Genomic DNA, 18,692 nt, shown 5'->3' on the forward strand with positions numbered 1-18,692 from the left:
TTGTCATGACCTCAAAGAAGGGGGAAATTAATGTAGTTTATGTTATGCTGGAAGGGCAAGTAGTGTTGTAAGTGCAAGATGAATGGCAGGAAGGAACTTGGTGTTTCAAAGGTGAATGATGTACGATAGAAATATAAACTGACCTAGGAATAAAGAAAATAGAAATTACTTGGTCAGTTTAGTAGCTGGGAACAGAGTGTGTCTCTACAATGTGTCTACTCCAACTGTGATGGCAATTTGGGGTAGTCTCCCATCTACTTCATTAGCCCTTGAAAGAGGCTATTTCAGGGTGAGTTTTTCTTTTTGGCCTTCATTGTTGTATTCCACTTTATAAAGGGTACTTAAATACTCCCTCTGATGAGTACTAGAACCTAGTTCTTACAGGTGAGTGTTCTTGTAATTTCACTGGGAACAAGTGTGTGTATATACCTCTTCTTCCTGCCATTCTCTCTGTTCAAAAGTCCTGTTGACCTCAGGGAGCTGTTTGATAGAGTCCTTTTCTTTCTTCCTCAGAGTACTTACCCTGAAACTGTTTTTTTCAATGTTATGCATAAGATGTTCTTGTTCTTTAGTATTTTTTTTCTAGGTAGCACCTTCCTGGCAACAAAAATATTAGGCAAAGGTCGTACTTTACTTTTTTGCTGATTTAATTATATTGCATCAGTTACTAAGAGCAGGCTTGGATCCCAGAATGTTAATTTTAGGACTGTAAATCTAGTGTGTGTTACTAAAAGGGTTTAAAATAGATGTTGAAATTGTAGTAGTTTAGAAACTTACAATTACTGAAATAGTTCACTCATTTCAGACAGCTTGAAACTCTAGGACATGCCAGTATTCATGATCATCATGCTTATGAATATATCTCCCATATGGGTATATATATTCCACTGACCTGCTTCACTGTCACTTAGAAGAAAGTATGGTTTTGCTTTTTGGGCTTATTTTGATAAGTTTGTTAAATATGCAAGCAATTACTTCAGTGGTGAATGTATAAAATAATTTTCCTATTGTAAGTCAAGTATTTCTTTGAATATTTCCTTTTTACTTTGGTGATTTTTTTTTGTTCTTCATTTCTTTCAGAGCTTTATTGCTCACTATTTTAATCATGGATGTTTCTGTATGAGAAACTAGTATTTCATACACTCACCCATAATTTTATTTTCTCCTGAAGGAAAGAAATTTCTGGTCTACAGTCCTTCCATTTGTAGATAAATATTCTTCCTGAAATTGTTTGTGTATGTAGACTTCCTGTAATTGTTGATAATATCACTTCTCACCTGTTATACACAGCATCAGCATTCTATTAAAAATGTCAAGTTGCACCAGTTAAGAAAGAAAACTTGAACTTAAAAAATAACAGGGAAAAATGTGTAAATTATTGGCTTGGGGATGAGAAAGTCTCAGGCATAACAAAAAGATATCAAATTATGGTATCTATTATGAAAAAAGGCCTGCAGGTAAGAGAAGCATTTTTCATGTTATCTTGGTTTTCCAGTTGCAATATGGATTCTGTGTGCTACCGGCAAAGACCAGTTTAATCTGGCTTTGTTGTGGACACGTGATCACATATCTGTTGAATACTCAGAGCATGCTAAGGATATCTGTGCTGACTTTATGCTTTAATAATAGCTTTATTTTGGCTTTGGCTGCAGGACAGACAGTGCGTGATTTGCTGTAATATCTACTGGTATGAAGCTAATTTGTCAAAAGAATTTGAGCTGATCTACACTAAAGTGAATTTATACTGGAGCAGCACTTTGCATCATACAGCTCTAGTTTTCTTTTCCTACATTAGTATAGTTTCCTGATACTAATGATCTAGAACTGGACTTCGTGTGTTGTGGACCCACAGCCTCATTAATTTTCTGTGTTGGCCTTGAATTGCAAAAAACTCCATACAGTGCTTGCACAAAACCTTACAACATGTATTTTCCAAAGAGACATTTCATTTCAGATATTTCAGATTTTTAATGGATTTGAAGTAATTAAACATGTAACAGCTCTTTCCATCTTCATTTTCAGTTTAAATTAAACAACAGTTTGCTTCGGTCCCACTTGGCTGGTGACACAAATTCGTGTGTATGTATATATGTGTGTGTGTGTATTATATAAGAGGGTTTACTGTGTGAATCTATTTATTTTTGTTATTTGGAAATATTGCTGAAATGGAAATTTTGTATGTCAAGGTTATATTTTATCAAAAGCTTGCTCTTAAATTTCTATTTATTTCTGAGTTGTAAGTAATTCAATTTTCATGTACCTTCTCTCCTCATTTGCTGCTTTTCTGAGACACTGGAAATACTTATTTTTTCCAATTGCAAGTCAGCTATGCATTGTGGGAACTGAAGCTTTAGTACTGACACAATTAAAGGATAGCTTTTCCTTAGAAACGGAAATTCTTGCTAGATGCCCTTGCTTTCCAAAGGATATCAGTTAGAATTGCAGTGGTATAAAACAAAAAGTCACCTTCATGAAGCATGAAGCTTGCAGAAAATTTCCTTATCTCTACTCTTCATGGTTTTCTCTAACTGTAATTGGAACAAAGAATTGCAAACCATGTACAGCAATCTCATTTACAGGTATTTAAGTGTGTCACCATCAGATACTGGATAGTGTGTACCATTCAGTACTGGAAAAGGTCTTGCAAAAAACCAGCTGATTTTAGCTTTGTATATCAAAGCTATAGGTTTATTAGAATCATCAATATGCAATTTTAAAATGTACTTTGTCTAAAATTAATAATTTAGAAGACTTTACAGTTCCTATTCTTTTTTCTTACCTCTAATCTAAATGCTTTAATTATTGTAGTTCAAGATGAAGCAATTGTCCCTTGATTCTCCAGGCCGGTGTATCCTCCTAGTTTGGTCCCATGTTTGGGAAATTTCATCAAAATTGTTTAGTATTAACCTTACTAATTAATCCTGTCAGGTGCAGTTCTTAATGTATGCTGCTATTGGCCCAGCTGTAAAGCCTCCAGTGGGTGTATATGCGATAAATGTAGTAATCTCAGAAACACAGATGTGATGTTGTGCGGATGTGCTAGGTGTTTGAAAGGATCAGGCAATGATCAGCTAGCCAGTTATCAACCGGTGTACGGAATGGCCTTGAAACAGACTCTGTTAGTTTATTAAATTTGCCCTATATTGTTACTGACCAGTTATAATAGTTGCAATGGTTGGACTTAAATAATCTAATTTTATTTTCCAACCTAAATGATTCTATGATTCTAAGACTGAATGAATGAAGATGCCAGCTAGAGAAATGAGGATTACTCTTGATTTTGATACTGTATTTTTGAAAATGGATGATGGAAAATGTGAAGATTAGACTTAAGACACCTCTTAAATTATGAACTTTCAGCCTCCAAGGGAGTTGTGAATATGGTTTTTGAGGGAATGCATACAGGCGAGACAGAAACAAGAATTATTAAAATATATTCAACCTTATTTTCTTCCCCGCCATGTTGTTCTCACAGCTCAACTCATGTCATATGCTGCATTTCTCCACTCCAAGAATTTCAAGTCCCATCCTCCGCACCATGAGCCCTATAGCCTATCTGTCCATCCACTCGGACCCTCTGAGGGAGGCTGCTTTGCCAAGGAGTCAGTCAGCTGAGAGCCACTCCTCTTCCTCCCGCTCAACTGCCCGTAGGCAGCTTCCTGTCATTCCCTGTGGCAGCAAGTGCCCCCCTGTCATTCGCATCTCAAAAGCACAACCTGAGCAGGTGAATAAGCCTTGTCTTCATAGAAGTGACTGCACTGCAGCAGTCATCTGTCAAGTTTAACGTTTTCAGTTGCTCTGCACAGTCTGGTGGTAGGCATATGCCAGTCATACTGCTATACACAGCATCCTAGAAATGTTTTGAAAGATCAGATTGGGGGAGTAAGAATGGATCTTTTCCAGGAATAGAGCTGGGAATACTCTGTGAGGAAGATAATATTGTCCCACTTAGAAGGGGGGAATATTTGAGGAGCTGTTATACAGGTTGAGATCTGGAGCACAAACATCTTTGGGTGTTTGGGAAGACAGATTCACTTCCTCATGGATTTTGTCTTGAAAAAAAGATAGGATTATAAAATCTAGAAAAAATTATTTTTTTGCTTAATTTAAAACCAAGAATAATGGATTCCTATAATCACAGTACCAGCTGAATTTCAAACTGGGAATGCATATTAAAATTTGGGCGGTCCTAAATGATTTTATTGTGACAAAAAAGGATCTAGAAATACTCTGATTATTTTTTTGGAAATTAGCAAATAATAAAATTTTCCCTGGCTTACAGTATATAAAATAAGGATGGCAATTATCAGGGGTCACAGGTAATGAAAAATGCCACCAAAGAAAGGGGCCTTTTATAGATTTTGTATTTCAATATGAAAGATGAAGGCTTGCAGTCATTATTGAAGTTAAGTGTAATTTTTGTATTACAAAAATTAATTTTGTATCACAAAAATATTGAGATCTGCTAAGTAGTGTGAGTTTGCATTGTTGGGTAAAGCAGTATGACATAGCATTAATGCATAAGACTAACATATCATCATCATTTTACCATTAATATTTCATTTGGATTATATTTTTTGTTGCCTTTCATTTCCAATGTATAAAAAGCTCTATATTACAAACAATTTTTCATTTCTCAGTGAAGAATGAACAGGAGTATTGATATTAAAAGTAATTCATTAAGCTTAGTTACTTTCAAAATTCTGTAGGATCATTGGTATGTGATAAAAAGGTAAAATCCCGACTGGTTTTTAGCTGAATATAAAAAAAAAAATTCTGTGCTTGATGTATAAAAACAAACAGTAGCTCCCCAATGTTCATGACTGTGAACTTGATGGGATACCAAAATATCACATCTTCATGATGGCTGATATACTGAGTAGGGAAAGGGACCTAGGAGAAATTAACTCATTAGGAGTTAAGCTTCAGTAATTTTCAGCATTGGTTTGTATCCTAGGATGCAAGATGACCTTAACTTCTGGTTGTTGGTTTGTTGGGTTTTTTTGGTGGGTTTTTTTTGTTGTGGGTTTTTTTTTTTGGTTTTTTTTTTTGTTTGTTTGTTTCTGTGTCTATGATTTAAGTTTTTCAATCAGAATCTATTGCAGGTGTAATTGGAAAACTTAGTAAAATGTGCACAATGCTCAGAAAAAGCAAGTTGGCATAGAGTGTCTTCTCTGAATTCCTTAGTATCCAAAAAATAAGTAAGCTGGAATATTAATAACTGCTCCAAAGTGATGTACTTTGTCATGTGTAGAAGGCCTGGCACTGTGCCAGGTGCTGCTACTCGGTGGAGTGAACATTAAGCTTTTTCTTTCCTTTTACCTGGTAAGTGCTTGACGGCTGTGTTGCTTTTTGAGCTGTCATTTGAAAGTCATAACTATGTTAAGAATTACCAGTTTGTCATTTCCTATGGAAACTACAAGCATGTGATTGTTTAGTTCATTCCAACAATGAAAGTCTCATATACTTTATGACTCACTGAAGAATTCAAAAACTTTTGCAAGTCCTTCTCTTTTTTACATATTTTAAATATGGAAAAGATTTTTAATGTCATTCATGTTAATCTGTACAAATATTTGTACTGAATATATTTTCACATCTTTCCTGATGTCTGCGGTTTGGTTCAGCATTCATAACTAATGAATTGCAGAGGTCAGGGATCTGTACTGTTGAATTTAGTGTCATGTATTAAAAAATAAGAAATGATACATTTGATTCTGAAATCAAGCAAAGTGACTTTCTTTCCAGATTTTTGATGAATAAGGGTTCAGGAGATCTAACCTATCTTCCTGTACTTTGGTATCAAATAGAGGAGGTCATGAAATCTCTGTATCTTCTCTGCTCACTAGTGCAGAGAGGCTATAGGATGTAGGTTGGTCTATATTTGCTCAGTAGAGGACTCCTGTCTTGCCATACATAAATTATGAAAGAGTGTTTTGCTTCACCTCTCCTTCTCCTTAGTTATTCAACTTGCAGCATAAAGAAAAGAGTGTTGCAGCATTACAGCTTTCAAAAAAAACCCAGATGAATTCTTTGTACTTGGGTCTGAAAAGTGTGTCTGGAGTGCTATTAGTATCCTTCTCATCTACAGCGTGGTCAAATTATACATCAAATCCTCTTGAAACCTAACTTTTTTTTTTCTTTCTGCAAATTTTCCAACCAGATGAGTTCTCTGCTCATTTAGAGAGCTGCATTGGGTGTTGTGTGAGGTCAGTGGTAAAGGTGATGTGAGTGCAGCAACTGCTGCCCAGGGCTGTGTGAGAAGTTACTGCTTAAGTAGCTGTAGTGCTAAATGTGCAGCTGTGTCTTAAGAAACAATCAAAATCAGTGAGTGCAGATTTTTATCTCTGGTTTCTCAGCTCTAATTCTCCACTGAGATAGGGAACACCTCTTTTAGCCATGGCAGCATTCTAAAATACTTCTAAACTGGTTGCTCTACAATATGATACAGCCCTTAACAAAGGTGGATTCCAGTTTTGTCTGTCATTCAGGTGTATTTTCTTTTTTCAGTGTGCTTAATCAGGTATGTGCAGGGAGGCTAATTTAAATTTAATCATTTTATGGTTATTCATTGTGTTAGGGAAGGCTAAACTGTGTCTCTCAGGTTAAGCAATTAGAATTGGTTGGTACTTATACAAATATTTCTGTCTTAAAATTCTCAAATTTCTACCTTACTGGAACATTTAAAAATATTTTGTAATTATATACTTTATAATTATAATTATGTACTATATAATACTATATAATTAGTTACAAAATGCTCTGAAATCTTCCCACACAAGAAGCTATGGAAATGCAAGCCATCACTTTCATATTCATATCCAAGATGAGAAATAATATACTGATCTGGGTTGAAAAATTTACTTTCATTTTTAAGCATCTCACTGAAATTCAGGGAGATATAGAAGAATAAGGTAAGACGTCTTGACATGTTCAGGGGTTATTTAGAGAAAGAATGAATATCCCTTATAATTTTTTAAATTTATTTTAGATGTTTCAATTTTATTAGCTGGGAGTGCACATAATTGTAAATTTTGCTCTTTTTTATTAACTAATTTAGTATGTTTTGCTAGTCTGCAGTAGCAAGAAAATGAACATTTACGTTGTTTTTCACAGTTAGCAATCCCTTTTAGATCACAAATAAACAAACAAAACCCCAAAGTGTTCTTTTCAAATTTGTCAGTGGTATTAACTTGTCACGTATGGTAGGATTGCTGTAAAACTCAGATAATTAACACTCTGGTTTAGAATTTGCAATATCATGAAGGAATACATTAGTCTAAAATCCTTTTCTGAACTTCATTTTCAAGACACGGCGCATTATCAAATAGATGTGTTCTTGAAAGAAAAGAGGAAAAAGGTTTCTTCTGTTTGGTGAGTCTGTGTTTTTACTGCTGCCATGGTTAAAACCATAGTTTGTCTGTAGAAAAAAGGTTCTAATTGCAGATTTTACACAATTGTTATGCGGCTTGTAACCCATCCTGATGGGTAACTATATGGAGTCAGTTAGGTTCTTCCCTGTTTTATTCAAGGCAGAAATTCAAGAAGCTAGTCCAGCTTGTAGCTACGAGAACTGTTTCATACACAGTAGATTTGATTTTGTTGAGTAGGGAAAATGTGCAGATGATTACCACCTCATTCATGACAGGGTAATTTTTAATAACTGTTAATTTTCCAATAAATTTTACTCTGGCTTACTCACATTTTTTTAAGCAACTGGATGTTATGTTGATAATGATGTTTCTAGAATAATTTTCTTCCATACACTCTTTTTCTAATGCAAAAAAGTAAAAATTTTTATTTTTTACTTTTATCCAAGTAAAAAGATAAAAAGAGGAAATTGCTTGATACATAGGAATCTAAATGCTGCCTTTTCAGAGCAGTCTTTTGTCTGAAGGAAATTCTTCAAGCATACTTTTTTCTCATCTGTCTTTCGTGTAAAGAAGAACTAAATAGTACAGCATGTTAAATTCTTCCAATGGAAACTCTCCAAGTTATAAATTAAGTAATTAAGAGTTGAGGACAAGCAATCAGCATGAATTACTTAATTTTTCCCGAATAGTGTGTTGCTGTAGAGAACATTTCCATTTGTAGTGACAGAACCATTTTGGCCATTCTGCTTCTGCAGGTTTCTCTACTAGGAGCAGAAGAAAAGTGATGAAGGTCTGGACTTAGCTGTGGTAATAGCATCCACATACATTGAGCCAAAAAACCCAAACATACAAAAAGTTGTAATTGTTTAACACATTTGTGTTTCTGGCATCAGCAGTGCTTTTATGATTCCCAAAATTTGTAATCACAACTTGCAGGTATTCTTGTCTGTACTTGAAGTTATCTCTTTTTTTTTTAAATTATTCTTTAAAAATGCCAATCCTATCCAAAACATGTGTGATTTATTAATTTTTTCTAACATCATAATTTCATTAGCATAAATAAGTAAAGATGTTTTAGGAGCTAAGTGGTCTGTGGGATTTCCCTTGGAGAGCTGATTAACTCTGGGGTCAACAATTGTTTCCATGACGACACTTCATACTATAATCATCTTGAAATAAATAGGTGGTTACAGTTCAGAACATAATGGATAATGATTATTTCTCCTGTAATTAAGTTATAATTGATCGAATTAATATAATTTAAATTGTGCCTGTAGATGAGTCTACGTACTGTCTACAGTATCATTCAGAAGATAATCTTTAATTTAGATGTATTTATTTCTTAAAATATTTGTCTTCTATTATTATGATTCTAGTGCAACTGTAATTACAAGGAAAAAAATTCACACCTCTGAACTGTGCATTGAGGCAAATCAATGCTTTCTTTAAAAAGAGCCATGTCTTTGGAACTCAAGAAAAATACTACAATGCTGACCATTTTAATAGCTGTATTAATAGCTGTATCACAGGAGTATTATGTAAGTGTTGTGAAATAATAGTCTGTAAGTGCTTCTGCTTTTCAGCAGTAAAGTTCAAGAATGTTCTTCAATTGGTTATTGCATTATATAGAAGTATTTTCAAATTGAATGAGTACCTGTTTTAGTCATGTTACCAAATTAATTACCCACTTATTAACAGTCACAGTCATTCTCTGAAAGGAATCAAAGATACTATTTTTAGAGCAATCAGTATTTGTCCTGTATAGGATATAGCTTTATGTTAGAACAAAAAAAAAAAAAAAAAGAAAACTAATTTTGTCTGGTAAGTGGTGTAGGAATAACTGAAAAGGGAAGATGTTTAAAGAATTCAAAAGTTAAGCTGTGGCTAATAAGCCTTAGAGAAAGACTGTACACATGGATCTCTATGTTCTTTATCCTCAAAAGCTACCTGTCACATTAGAGAATTTGGAAACACAGTTGTTCATTTATAGCTCTGCATCTTATTCCATCCTCTTCCCATTTCTTGCAACCTCCATGTAAATCAATGCCAAAATTAACATTATAGAAGAAATAATATATTTAAAGAGCTGTGGAGAGCAACATGTGCCTCTTTTCAGATAGATAAAAAAAAAATCTTCATATGTTACTTCTCTTTAGTCTAGGATTAGGTCCTGCCACATGTGAGTTTTTACTAAAAATGATGGTGTCCTGAGGCCCAGAAGTTCCTACAAATGCCTGCAATGCTTGCAGTACTATATATATGGGGCTATTGATAAATATGGAACACTATTCTAGTGTTCCATAACACTGAATTGCAGCCATATGTTTCTCCTGTTTATCCCCATATTAGTCTATTTGTAGAAACAGCCAATATACTTTAGTAAACATATAATTAATTATCTTTAACTTCCTGCTGAGAGCTTAATCTGGGCATGGAATGTAAGGGATGCAAAGGATTACACTCTAAAAAGTCAGTAGGAGTGATAGTAGTAGGTAGGGAGGATTTTGGGAGGTGGGTCTGTTCTGAACAGGGATCTGTGAGCTGTCTCCCAAAATGTGAGGTGTAGCAGTGGTTTACTTGTGTGAGAATGGCAATGGCAGTAAATTACAGGACAGTGCATTATATACCCTTGGCTCTTTCATACAACCTTCAGTTCAAATTTCTTTGCAGAGGCATAATATTATAAAGGAGACAAAAAGTAGACTCTTACTGCAGGTTTCTGTGTGGTTTTTTTTTGGTTTGGTTTGTTTCTATTGCCAGTAGTACCAATGTACTAGCTCTTGCACAAGCCTAGTAAGTTCAGCACTCTGTATAATTTCTCTAACAAAATCAAGTAAAATCTGTATTATAACATAGCAGAATCCTAGCAACACTCCACTAGTTGTCTCTTCTTCTCTAGCAGTGAATCAAGAAAGTGTTTTTAGCCAAACTCAGACTCCAGTTTCCACTTTCTGTTGAGTACAGATTGTGTCAGATTCATGAGGCTACAGAATAGAAAGAAACACAGAGCTGAACTCACTGTCCATGTAGAAAAAAATGTAATGGTAGCCCCTTGATTTTTAATTTTTTTTGCTGTTTACACCAACTTACTCCAACCAATATCTATAAGCCAGAATGCTGGAGTCCTCTTCATGTGAGAGTGCATTCCTCCCATGTCTCCAGAGACAAAACTTATGTATGTGCTCTCTCTTGTGTATGCATTCTCTCACCCTCTCAGCACATGATTCTTGCATTTTTGTCTGTATAGTTGCCTGTCTTCAATGGGGAAGGTGAGAAACAACTCCATTTAGTTTTTTTCCCTTTTTGATGGGAACTAGAGGAAGTGAGTTTATGCCCTTCAAGTAGGGAGAGATATGGATGCATGTTTCCCATTTCCTTGACATGCACTCTAAAAGTTAAGCTGTGTGCCAAAGACAGCACTCATCATAACCAACTGTTTTTCAAAGGGTATCTGACTTAATGGTATACACAAGTTTTAGGAATGCTTTACGTGTATCTATTGGAACAGACCTGTTAAGTGATTTAGATATGTAAGTATTTACTTTTTCAATGTCTCAGTCACCTTAGGTAAGGACATATCCTAACCAGGTTACTTGGTTAAAATGGGGCATAAGCTTCAGTAGGAAAAGTAATAACTAATGCTGGATACTCAGAGAAGTTATTTTTCGAGACAAAAATATATTAAGAGCATGGAATTTCTGAATCTAAATGTCACTGTGTTCTTTGTCTTCTGAATTTGTCTAAAAATATTGCTGTGTACTTGTTAAAAAAATTACATTTATATACAACTTATTCTAAGAGTATTCAAACTAAAGTAAAAAAAAAAAAAAATCTGCCCATGAGATTGGATCTCATTTCCAGGGCGTTACTTGCTAATTGCAACATTTTTCACTGGCGTGGTTTTTTTACCTGTATTTCTGTCTTGGGAGGATAGACTATTTTCTTTTTTTTCTGGTCATCTACATGTATGTTATGAAGTTAGGTATTATTTGAACATTGTGATTCATAGGAATCATTATACAATGTATTTTGAAGACGTGGAACCAAAGCTGCCATTTAAAGGATGTTACTTTCTATAACATTCCCAAGTTTCTCACCTTTTTCTTTAATTTTCCAATGCAGATAACAATACCCAGACCTTCAGTGGCATCCACACAGTCTGCTTCGGAGAGCTTTCACTATGGCCACCAGCTGGAGAGAAGAGAGCAGGATGGTCAGTCTGTGGAACACACTGTGGAGCTTTCCTCTCCAAAGGAAAGTTTGCCAGGTTTGGTTGGGACAGAAGATGCACTTCCAGCTAGTGCCAGCAGACCAGATTTGGTACTTAATATTAGCCAAGAGGTGCTTGACAGGGGAGGACTTGTCAAAGAATCTGACAGTGTCCTGGACTGTGACCAAAAGGACCTACCTGAACACAATGGGATACAGGAAGAGAAAGAGCTTGGAAATATTCCTGTGGAGGAGGCTGAGGAAGAAGGGCTCCCACTGGTTTCTGAGGAAGCCATTGAAATGCTAAGCAAAGAACAGAATTCTTCTTTGCCAGGAAACTCAAAATCTGCAGAGGAAGAACCTCTAACAAATACTGAAGCAGCTCAAGAATCCAAGTCAAGGCCTGTCTGTTTGGTGCCAAATCAAGATGAGGTTCTGAAGTCAATAGCACCTAAAACATCAGAATTGTCTCCCTCAAGACTTAATAACGCACATGTTACTAGACAGGCAAGCAAAATAGCAGCCATTCAGGAAAATGGTTTTCATTCTGATAAGGAGGAAGTCCATAGCCAAGACCTGAAATGCCACCAAGTGGCCCTTACTACTATTTTGCAGCAGGAGAATAAAAAAGAGAAAAATGCTCCCAGAAATGGAGAATTATTCCATTGCATTTCAGAAAATGAGAATTCTTATCGATCTAAGAAGGACCCTGTTAAATCTTCTTTTGTATTCAGGCAGAGTCGAATCCCAGTTTTAGCACAAGAGATAGACTCCATGTCAGATTCCTCTTCTGTTTCCGCAAAGGAAAAACTTCTTCTAAAAAAGGCCCATCAGACAGACTTGGTGAAATTACTTATGGAAAAGAGACAGCTCAAATCTTTCCTTGGTGACCTCTCAAGTGCCTCTGATAAGTCACTGGAGGAAAAAATGGCTGCTGCTCCAGTACCATTTTCTGAGGATGATGTCTTAGCTTCGTTTTCTAGATTGACACTGGACTCTCATTTCAGCAAGCAGAATGAAGATAGCTCTTTATCTCCAAGCAGCCCTCAGTCCAGAAAAAGCAAGATTCCAAGACCAGTGTCTTGGGCAACCACTGATCACGTCACCAGTTCAAGTTCAGCTCAGTTCTTTCCTCGGCCACCACCAGGAAAACCACCTACTAGACCTGGGGTAGAAGCTAGGTAATGCAGAGGAAACAGAAATAGATTTTCAGGTTGAAATAGATTTTCAGGAGCTAGACTGCAGTTACTGTGCAGGTTGTAATGCTGTATAAGTTCTACCCTCTAACTAATTAAAAAAAAAAAAGTTGGGCTTCAATTCTCTGAGAAACCTTGCATTGTTAGAGAGTGAATGAGGAGAAGCTGTTACACAAGAATAAGTCTGGTTCACTGTTAAAACTAATACATCAATAGGTGTGTATTCAATATTTTGAAACCTGACAATCTATAACTCAATCTTTACACATTTTGTTAAAGTGGGATCACTTTTCCAGAACTGCTGGTTATTTAAAAACCTATAGAAATTTTTAGGAGCTGTTATATTCAGCCCCCTTGAAAATTAATCTGTTCTTAATGTAGACATTGTAAATATTTGGAGACTGCAGCCATCACCATTGAGTCAATTAGCTATGCTCAGATCATGTCTACGTAGACCAACTAATTAAAGGAGGGCAGAGTGAATTTTAGAAGATCTCCCATTTGCCACGTCTGTATGCAGACAGCCACAATCTAGTTTTGTCAGTGTCTACATTCCCAAGATAAGGATAATTTTGACACAGTAGTGCAAAATCCTTTGAAGGAAGTTGCAGCAGGCCTTGTGATCCCTTAAAATTGTGTATGGAAGTACACTGATGGTGGGCAGGAAGGGATGTACCCCTCTGCAATGGCAATAAGCACTGCTCTTCAGTGCACTTCTTCCAACACCACCAGGAAATTCCCGTTATCCTGTAAACACTGAGGCTGCTTGTGGAAGTGAGTTTATATAAATACTGTGTTGAGCTGAACAAGACAGAAGCCAAAACCTAGATCCAAACACCTCTACCTAATAGGAAAGTTGAGTTCCACATATCTGTTCAGCAATGCATATCTGTCCTTAGTTTCTAGTGATACAGAGTTTCTATTTGAATTTTAGTGAATAGGTGGAAATAGAAATAATCTTTCTTCATTTCTTCTTAAGGTTACGCAGATACAGAGTCCTAGGCAGTAGCAGCTCGGACTCAGATCTTATCTCTCGTCTGGCTCAAATCCTGCAGAATGGATCTCAAAGACCAAGGAGTTCTACCCAGTGTAAGAGTCCAGGATCTCCTCATAGTCCAAAAACGCCACCCAAGAGCCCTGTCATCCCCCGCCGGAGTCCCAGTGCCTCCCCTAGGAGCTCCTCTTTACCCCGTACTGCCAGTTCTTCTCCATCCCGGGCTGGGAGATCCCATCATGATCAGAGGAGTTCATCCCCACATTTTGGTAGGAGTAAATCACCTCCTAGCCATTCAGGCTCCTCATCTTCTAGGAGGTCCTGCCAACAAGAGCACTGCTGCAACAAAACGAGCAAGAATGGTCTGAAAGGATCTGGCAGCTCTTTCCACCATTCCCCAAACACTAAGACTTCCACAGGAAAGAGCAAATCAACTACTAAGCTTAGCAGATAGGAACTGGGTCTTGACAGGTATAAAGTCTCCTCCTAAATCTGATGCATGTTGTGTCTGTGTACTGTGTATTTAAAAAATAATCAAAAAAAAGTATATTAAAAAAAAAGGTGTTGAATCTGCACATTTTAAAGAAAGTAGCCATTGTAAACTATTCATGAGAAAGCATTCTGTGTAAATAAATGACCAGGCTTTGCCTTAGAGCAGGCAGCAAGCAGATCCACAAGATGGGAAGTAGAGGCCAGGGTAAGAATGGCTGGGTAGTCAAAGAGGTGCAATGTATTTAGAGTGAAAAAGTATCTTGAAGATGAGTGTTTTAAAATGGTATTAATCTTGATGTGTTTAGTTTCCCTAGTTAGAAGATTTGGCCTAATTATTTAAGGCTTTGCATACTCAAGGAGTATGTAAGAAAGCCTGAAACAGTTTTTCCCAAAATGATGTCACTACTCGGGCGATAAGTACTCCTCAAGCATTTCTTTGCAGTTTTAAAAAAAGCACACACTTCAGATGATATTTCTGCCTTATAAATTTCTTCCATTTTGAGCTGCACTCACCTCTGAGTCACTGAGTGCTTATTTTCTCCCCTATCATGGCACAGATTTCTTACCTAAATATCATGTACCTTACCCCTTCTTGACACTGATGAAATTTAAAATAATAATATTTGACAAGAAGTTTTTGTACCAATATTATTTAGAAATTTGCTTAGCAGTAATTAGGATTCAAGAAGTCGATTCTCAGTTCTATGTCATACAGTTTTCTGGGAGTCATAGTGGGGTTCTTCAAACCACATTTGGTAGGATTTGGAAAAGCATTCCCTCCTAGGAAATAAGAGAAAGGAGTAGATGTATGCCCTTCACTGGATCTTGCAGATTTACAGTAAAATGCAATATAAGTTAAAAAATAAGAACCTTTCTTTACCCCCTTAATTCAACTGAAAAAACCCCTTTGTTATTGCTGACTTTTGTTTTTCCATTAGTTATGGATCACTTACAATGCAGATATGATTACCAATCAAGTTTTGGATTTTTGGTCATTTGTTTTCTAAAATTATAAAAGATGAAACAGAGATGAGGAAATTGTCTACTTCATGAACTTGATAGGTTAGCGCTGACTGTAATATACTTAACACCCTTACAAAATCTGGGTAAGAATATGAATCATCAAAGAAAAATATATGGAAAGAAATTTGAGATATTTTTATATTTGATTCTTGTAATTCAGTTTCCCAAATGTGTTTTTTTATATCCAGGCTTTGTTGACTCTCAGGAAAGTCCATGGTGTTTAATTTTTCCAACTTTATTAGGTAGTTACTTAGTAACATCTTGTGCTCTGCAGGAACCCTGTAGGGAATGAAAGGTTCAGCGCCTTTTGCTGTATTCAGAAAAGCATAGTGGGTCAGAATAGGGACAGACAAGAAGACAAGCCTGAGAAAGATTCAGCCAGCTCTCCTCCCTGATGATTCCTGTTGTGGGGACTCTGGATGCATAGGAGACCTGTCAATTACTGATCTGCTTGCTGTAGTCATATGCCTCTCCAGCCAGCATCTGTGTTTTTTTATTTAACCTCTGCCAAATGAATACCTTTGAATTTAAAAGGGAATATTTTGTCTTTGAGCTAACACATTCTAATGCTGCATTAAAGCTGCCCTAGAGCTGCACTGAATTTCACTTGCTTTGTCAGACTATGTTGATTTTTTTCTTTTCTTACTATGTATATTGTTTCCCATATGTAATGTAGCACAGTGTGGAACCTTAATTTCATTCAGGTTTCAAGCACTACAGATGAATGCAATAGGTAGGGTATACCTGCTTTTTCTGAAGAAACTGTACCATTGCAAATTCCCATTCCTTTGTATTATATTGTATAATAGGTGCTATACCAATAATTGCATGTCCTCATGGTAAATTATATAATATAAATATTTATATATACATATATGTACATGCTTATATAAACTCATTCTTTCTCATTTTTCACTTGTAATTTATGGACCACAAATAATACAGTTCCCTTTCTGTTAGTTCCTGTATACTTACCTCTTCTATTCTCCCCTGTACCCCTGCCAAGAAAATCTGGAATGCACAAATTCTAATAGCCTTTATACCTTGGTACAAAATTGAAGGACTGCTGATTTCTCAACCAGCCAGTGTTTTGTGTTGCAGCTTGTTGTTTTTTTTTTTTTTAATTTCTAATTCCATGTGCATATTTGCATATGGAACAAGAACAAAGACTCAAAATGTATTTTTATTTTTTATTACAAATAGGTTTTATTCATTTTTATTTCATGATGTGAGTTCTTAATTGTGAATACTTGTCATATAGGAACAGTGACAGTCTATGAATACCTAATGGATGAATGTGACAACAACAAATTCCATCTTTTCCTTCCTGTTTTCTACATGTTTCCTTATGGTAAAAAAGAATTTGGTCACATTGTGATGTTTTTGTCCTGGGCACTTGCTGGAATTATTTGTTAAGGTGGTTTGGCAGCCCATAATTATTTTTCCTTATTTCTGAAAAGCATTTATTATCATCCTGTAAGTTTATTCCTACGTTATACTGTCAGTTTTCATAAGTACTAACTTTATGCATCGTTGCCTGAAAATGCTGAAGTTGAGGTGTTTGTATTTTCTCTCTAGTATAACAGGATCCCGAAACGGTAACTGCTTCACAGGTGAGAAAGCATATAACACCTCTTTTATGTTGTCTTCAAAGTACAACCTTGTCCATTGTTAGACAGTACTATGTAAAATAAACCAATGCTGTAGAAACTCACTTGTACTTGAACTACTTGCCAATGTAAAAATAGTAAACTATGCCAAAAAAAAAAAAGAGAAATCAGTCATGATTGGTGACACAGGCTTCTTTTGGTGACGAAAAAGGTAGAAGGACTGCATACCCCCAGTTGCTTTTTTGCTGTAGATTTAACAGGATCTAAGGAGAAAATCATGAAGATATGAATGGAGGAGCAATTGTGAATAACTTAGCTTGAACTACCTGCTCTTCTTGAGTTTTTTGTTGCTTGATACCTTTCTCCCAAAAGTTTACAGAAATGCTTACTGTAGTCTAACATAGCAATCAGTTAATGTTAAGTAATGGTCAGCTGATCAACTCATACATAAATATTAGCTTAATATTTCTAGAGGGCCTATATAATCATTAAGGACTCTGTAAGCCTCAATATTTGAATGTGGAAATGGCTCTGCAGAAAACCACCAATGTACATGTGTGTGACCCTTGTGCAGAGTATGTGTGAATAGTTTATGGCAGGTTAACTGCAACACATTTTCAGGGACGGGGAAGATTTTTCTCCACTGTACAAAATGGCTGCTGTTACTCTACATAGCACACAGCAGTTTATATAGGAATATTAGCTGGGAAATTATAAAATTCAAGGAGCTGTTGCTTTGTCTTCTTCAAGCCGCCATTTCTTTGGAGGGCAGTGCAATGGAGCCATGACATGTAGCAGGTGCAGATGCTGCACACTTATTTCCTCTTTATGGTGTATTCTGTGTTGTGGCCAGCACTTTGGAGCATTTTTTAGAGAAACTGAGGCATGAAGCCTTTAAACTGAAATAGAACTTGAAATCACCAAACATTTCACACAGACTTTTGTGCTACAATATTGCATGGTAAAATCAATCTAAGTTACAATCTCAAAAATCAATATTAATTAACCTCTTTATTAATTACAAATGCCAATTACTACTTAGGTAAAACCCTGCTAGAATAATAGAAAGGTAGAGCAATGTTGGCAAGTTGTATGATGCTAAGCACCTATCTACTGCCTGAGCAGGATCATTAAGTGTAGAAAATTTCACTGCTCAAAGGCAGAAGCAAAATGAGGTCTTAACTGCTAGTTATATATAATTATACAGGAGGCAAAGCCCTGCAGAGTGACACAAGGCATTCATTACAGCCACCAGCCACATCCTGTCTTTGGAAATCTGGACATGTTCTTACCTTGAAGTCTGCATGTTTGAGATCAAGCTTTCTTGCATACCTCACTAAACAGTCTTGATGTATAAGAAAGGATTTGGTCCTATATATTTAAAAATAGCTTGAAACATTTTTCATCTGAAAAAGACTTGCTGGAGCTCTGTCATCTACGATTTGTAGTATTATGGTATTAACTATTGCTGGGAAAACACACAATTTTGATTTTATATATATATATATATGAATACACATTTGTACCTAAGTGTATCTACATATACACTTATATAGATACATTATATTGTATAGAAATATATATATATACATACATACATGTGTGTATATACATATAGATAGGAAGAGTCTCAGCTATTTCATCCTGTTCACTGGAATTAATTTACCAGAGTGAGCCAAGGCCTGTTTTGCTTTGATTTACTCTGGTCTCCTTTTCATCTACTGCAATGTCCCTATGCCCTAATTCTAATTCTGTGTCTTTTTCATATTACAAGGCCTCATTCTATAGTCCTACT

The 18,692-nt window shown here is 35.9% G+C and overlaps 1 protein-coding gene across 9 annotated transcripts in view; it reads left to right on the top strand.

The window, feature by feature from the left end:
• Nucleotides 1-18,692, top strand: part of TTBK2 (tau tubulin kinase 2) — an 83,468-nt gene that overhangs the window by 60,379 nt on the left and 4,397 nt on the right. For 6 of the 9 annotated variants that reach the window (XM_064424519.1, XM_064424518.1, XM_064424522.1 and 3 more), the window contains 3 exons: nucleotides 3,476-3,724; nucleotides 11,496-12,763; nucleotides 13,758-17,085. In XM_064424519.1, coding sequence (XP_064280589.1) covers nucleotides 3,476-3,724; nucleotides 11,496-12,763; nucleotides 13,758-14,226 — 1,986 coding nt within the window. In that variant the 3' untranslated portion in view covers nucleotides 14,227-17,085. Of the gene's footprint in view, nucleotides 1-3,475; nucleotides 3,725-7,310; nucleotides 7,347-11,495; nucleotides 12,764-13,757; nucleotides 17,086-18,692 lie in introns of those variants that run through there. The other 3 variants (XM_064424520.1, XM_064424523.1, XM_064424527.1) reach the window with 3 other exon arrangements.

The sequence above is a fragment of the Passer domesticus genome, chromosome 6 (assembly GCF_036417665.1).
Source record: "Passer domesticus isolate bPasDom1 chromosome 6, bPasDom1.hap1, whole genome shotgun sequence".
Lineage (NCBI taxonomy): Eukaryota > Metazoa > Chordata > Aves > Passeriformes > Passeridae > Passer > Passer domesticus.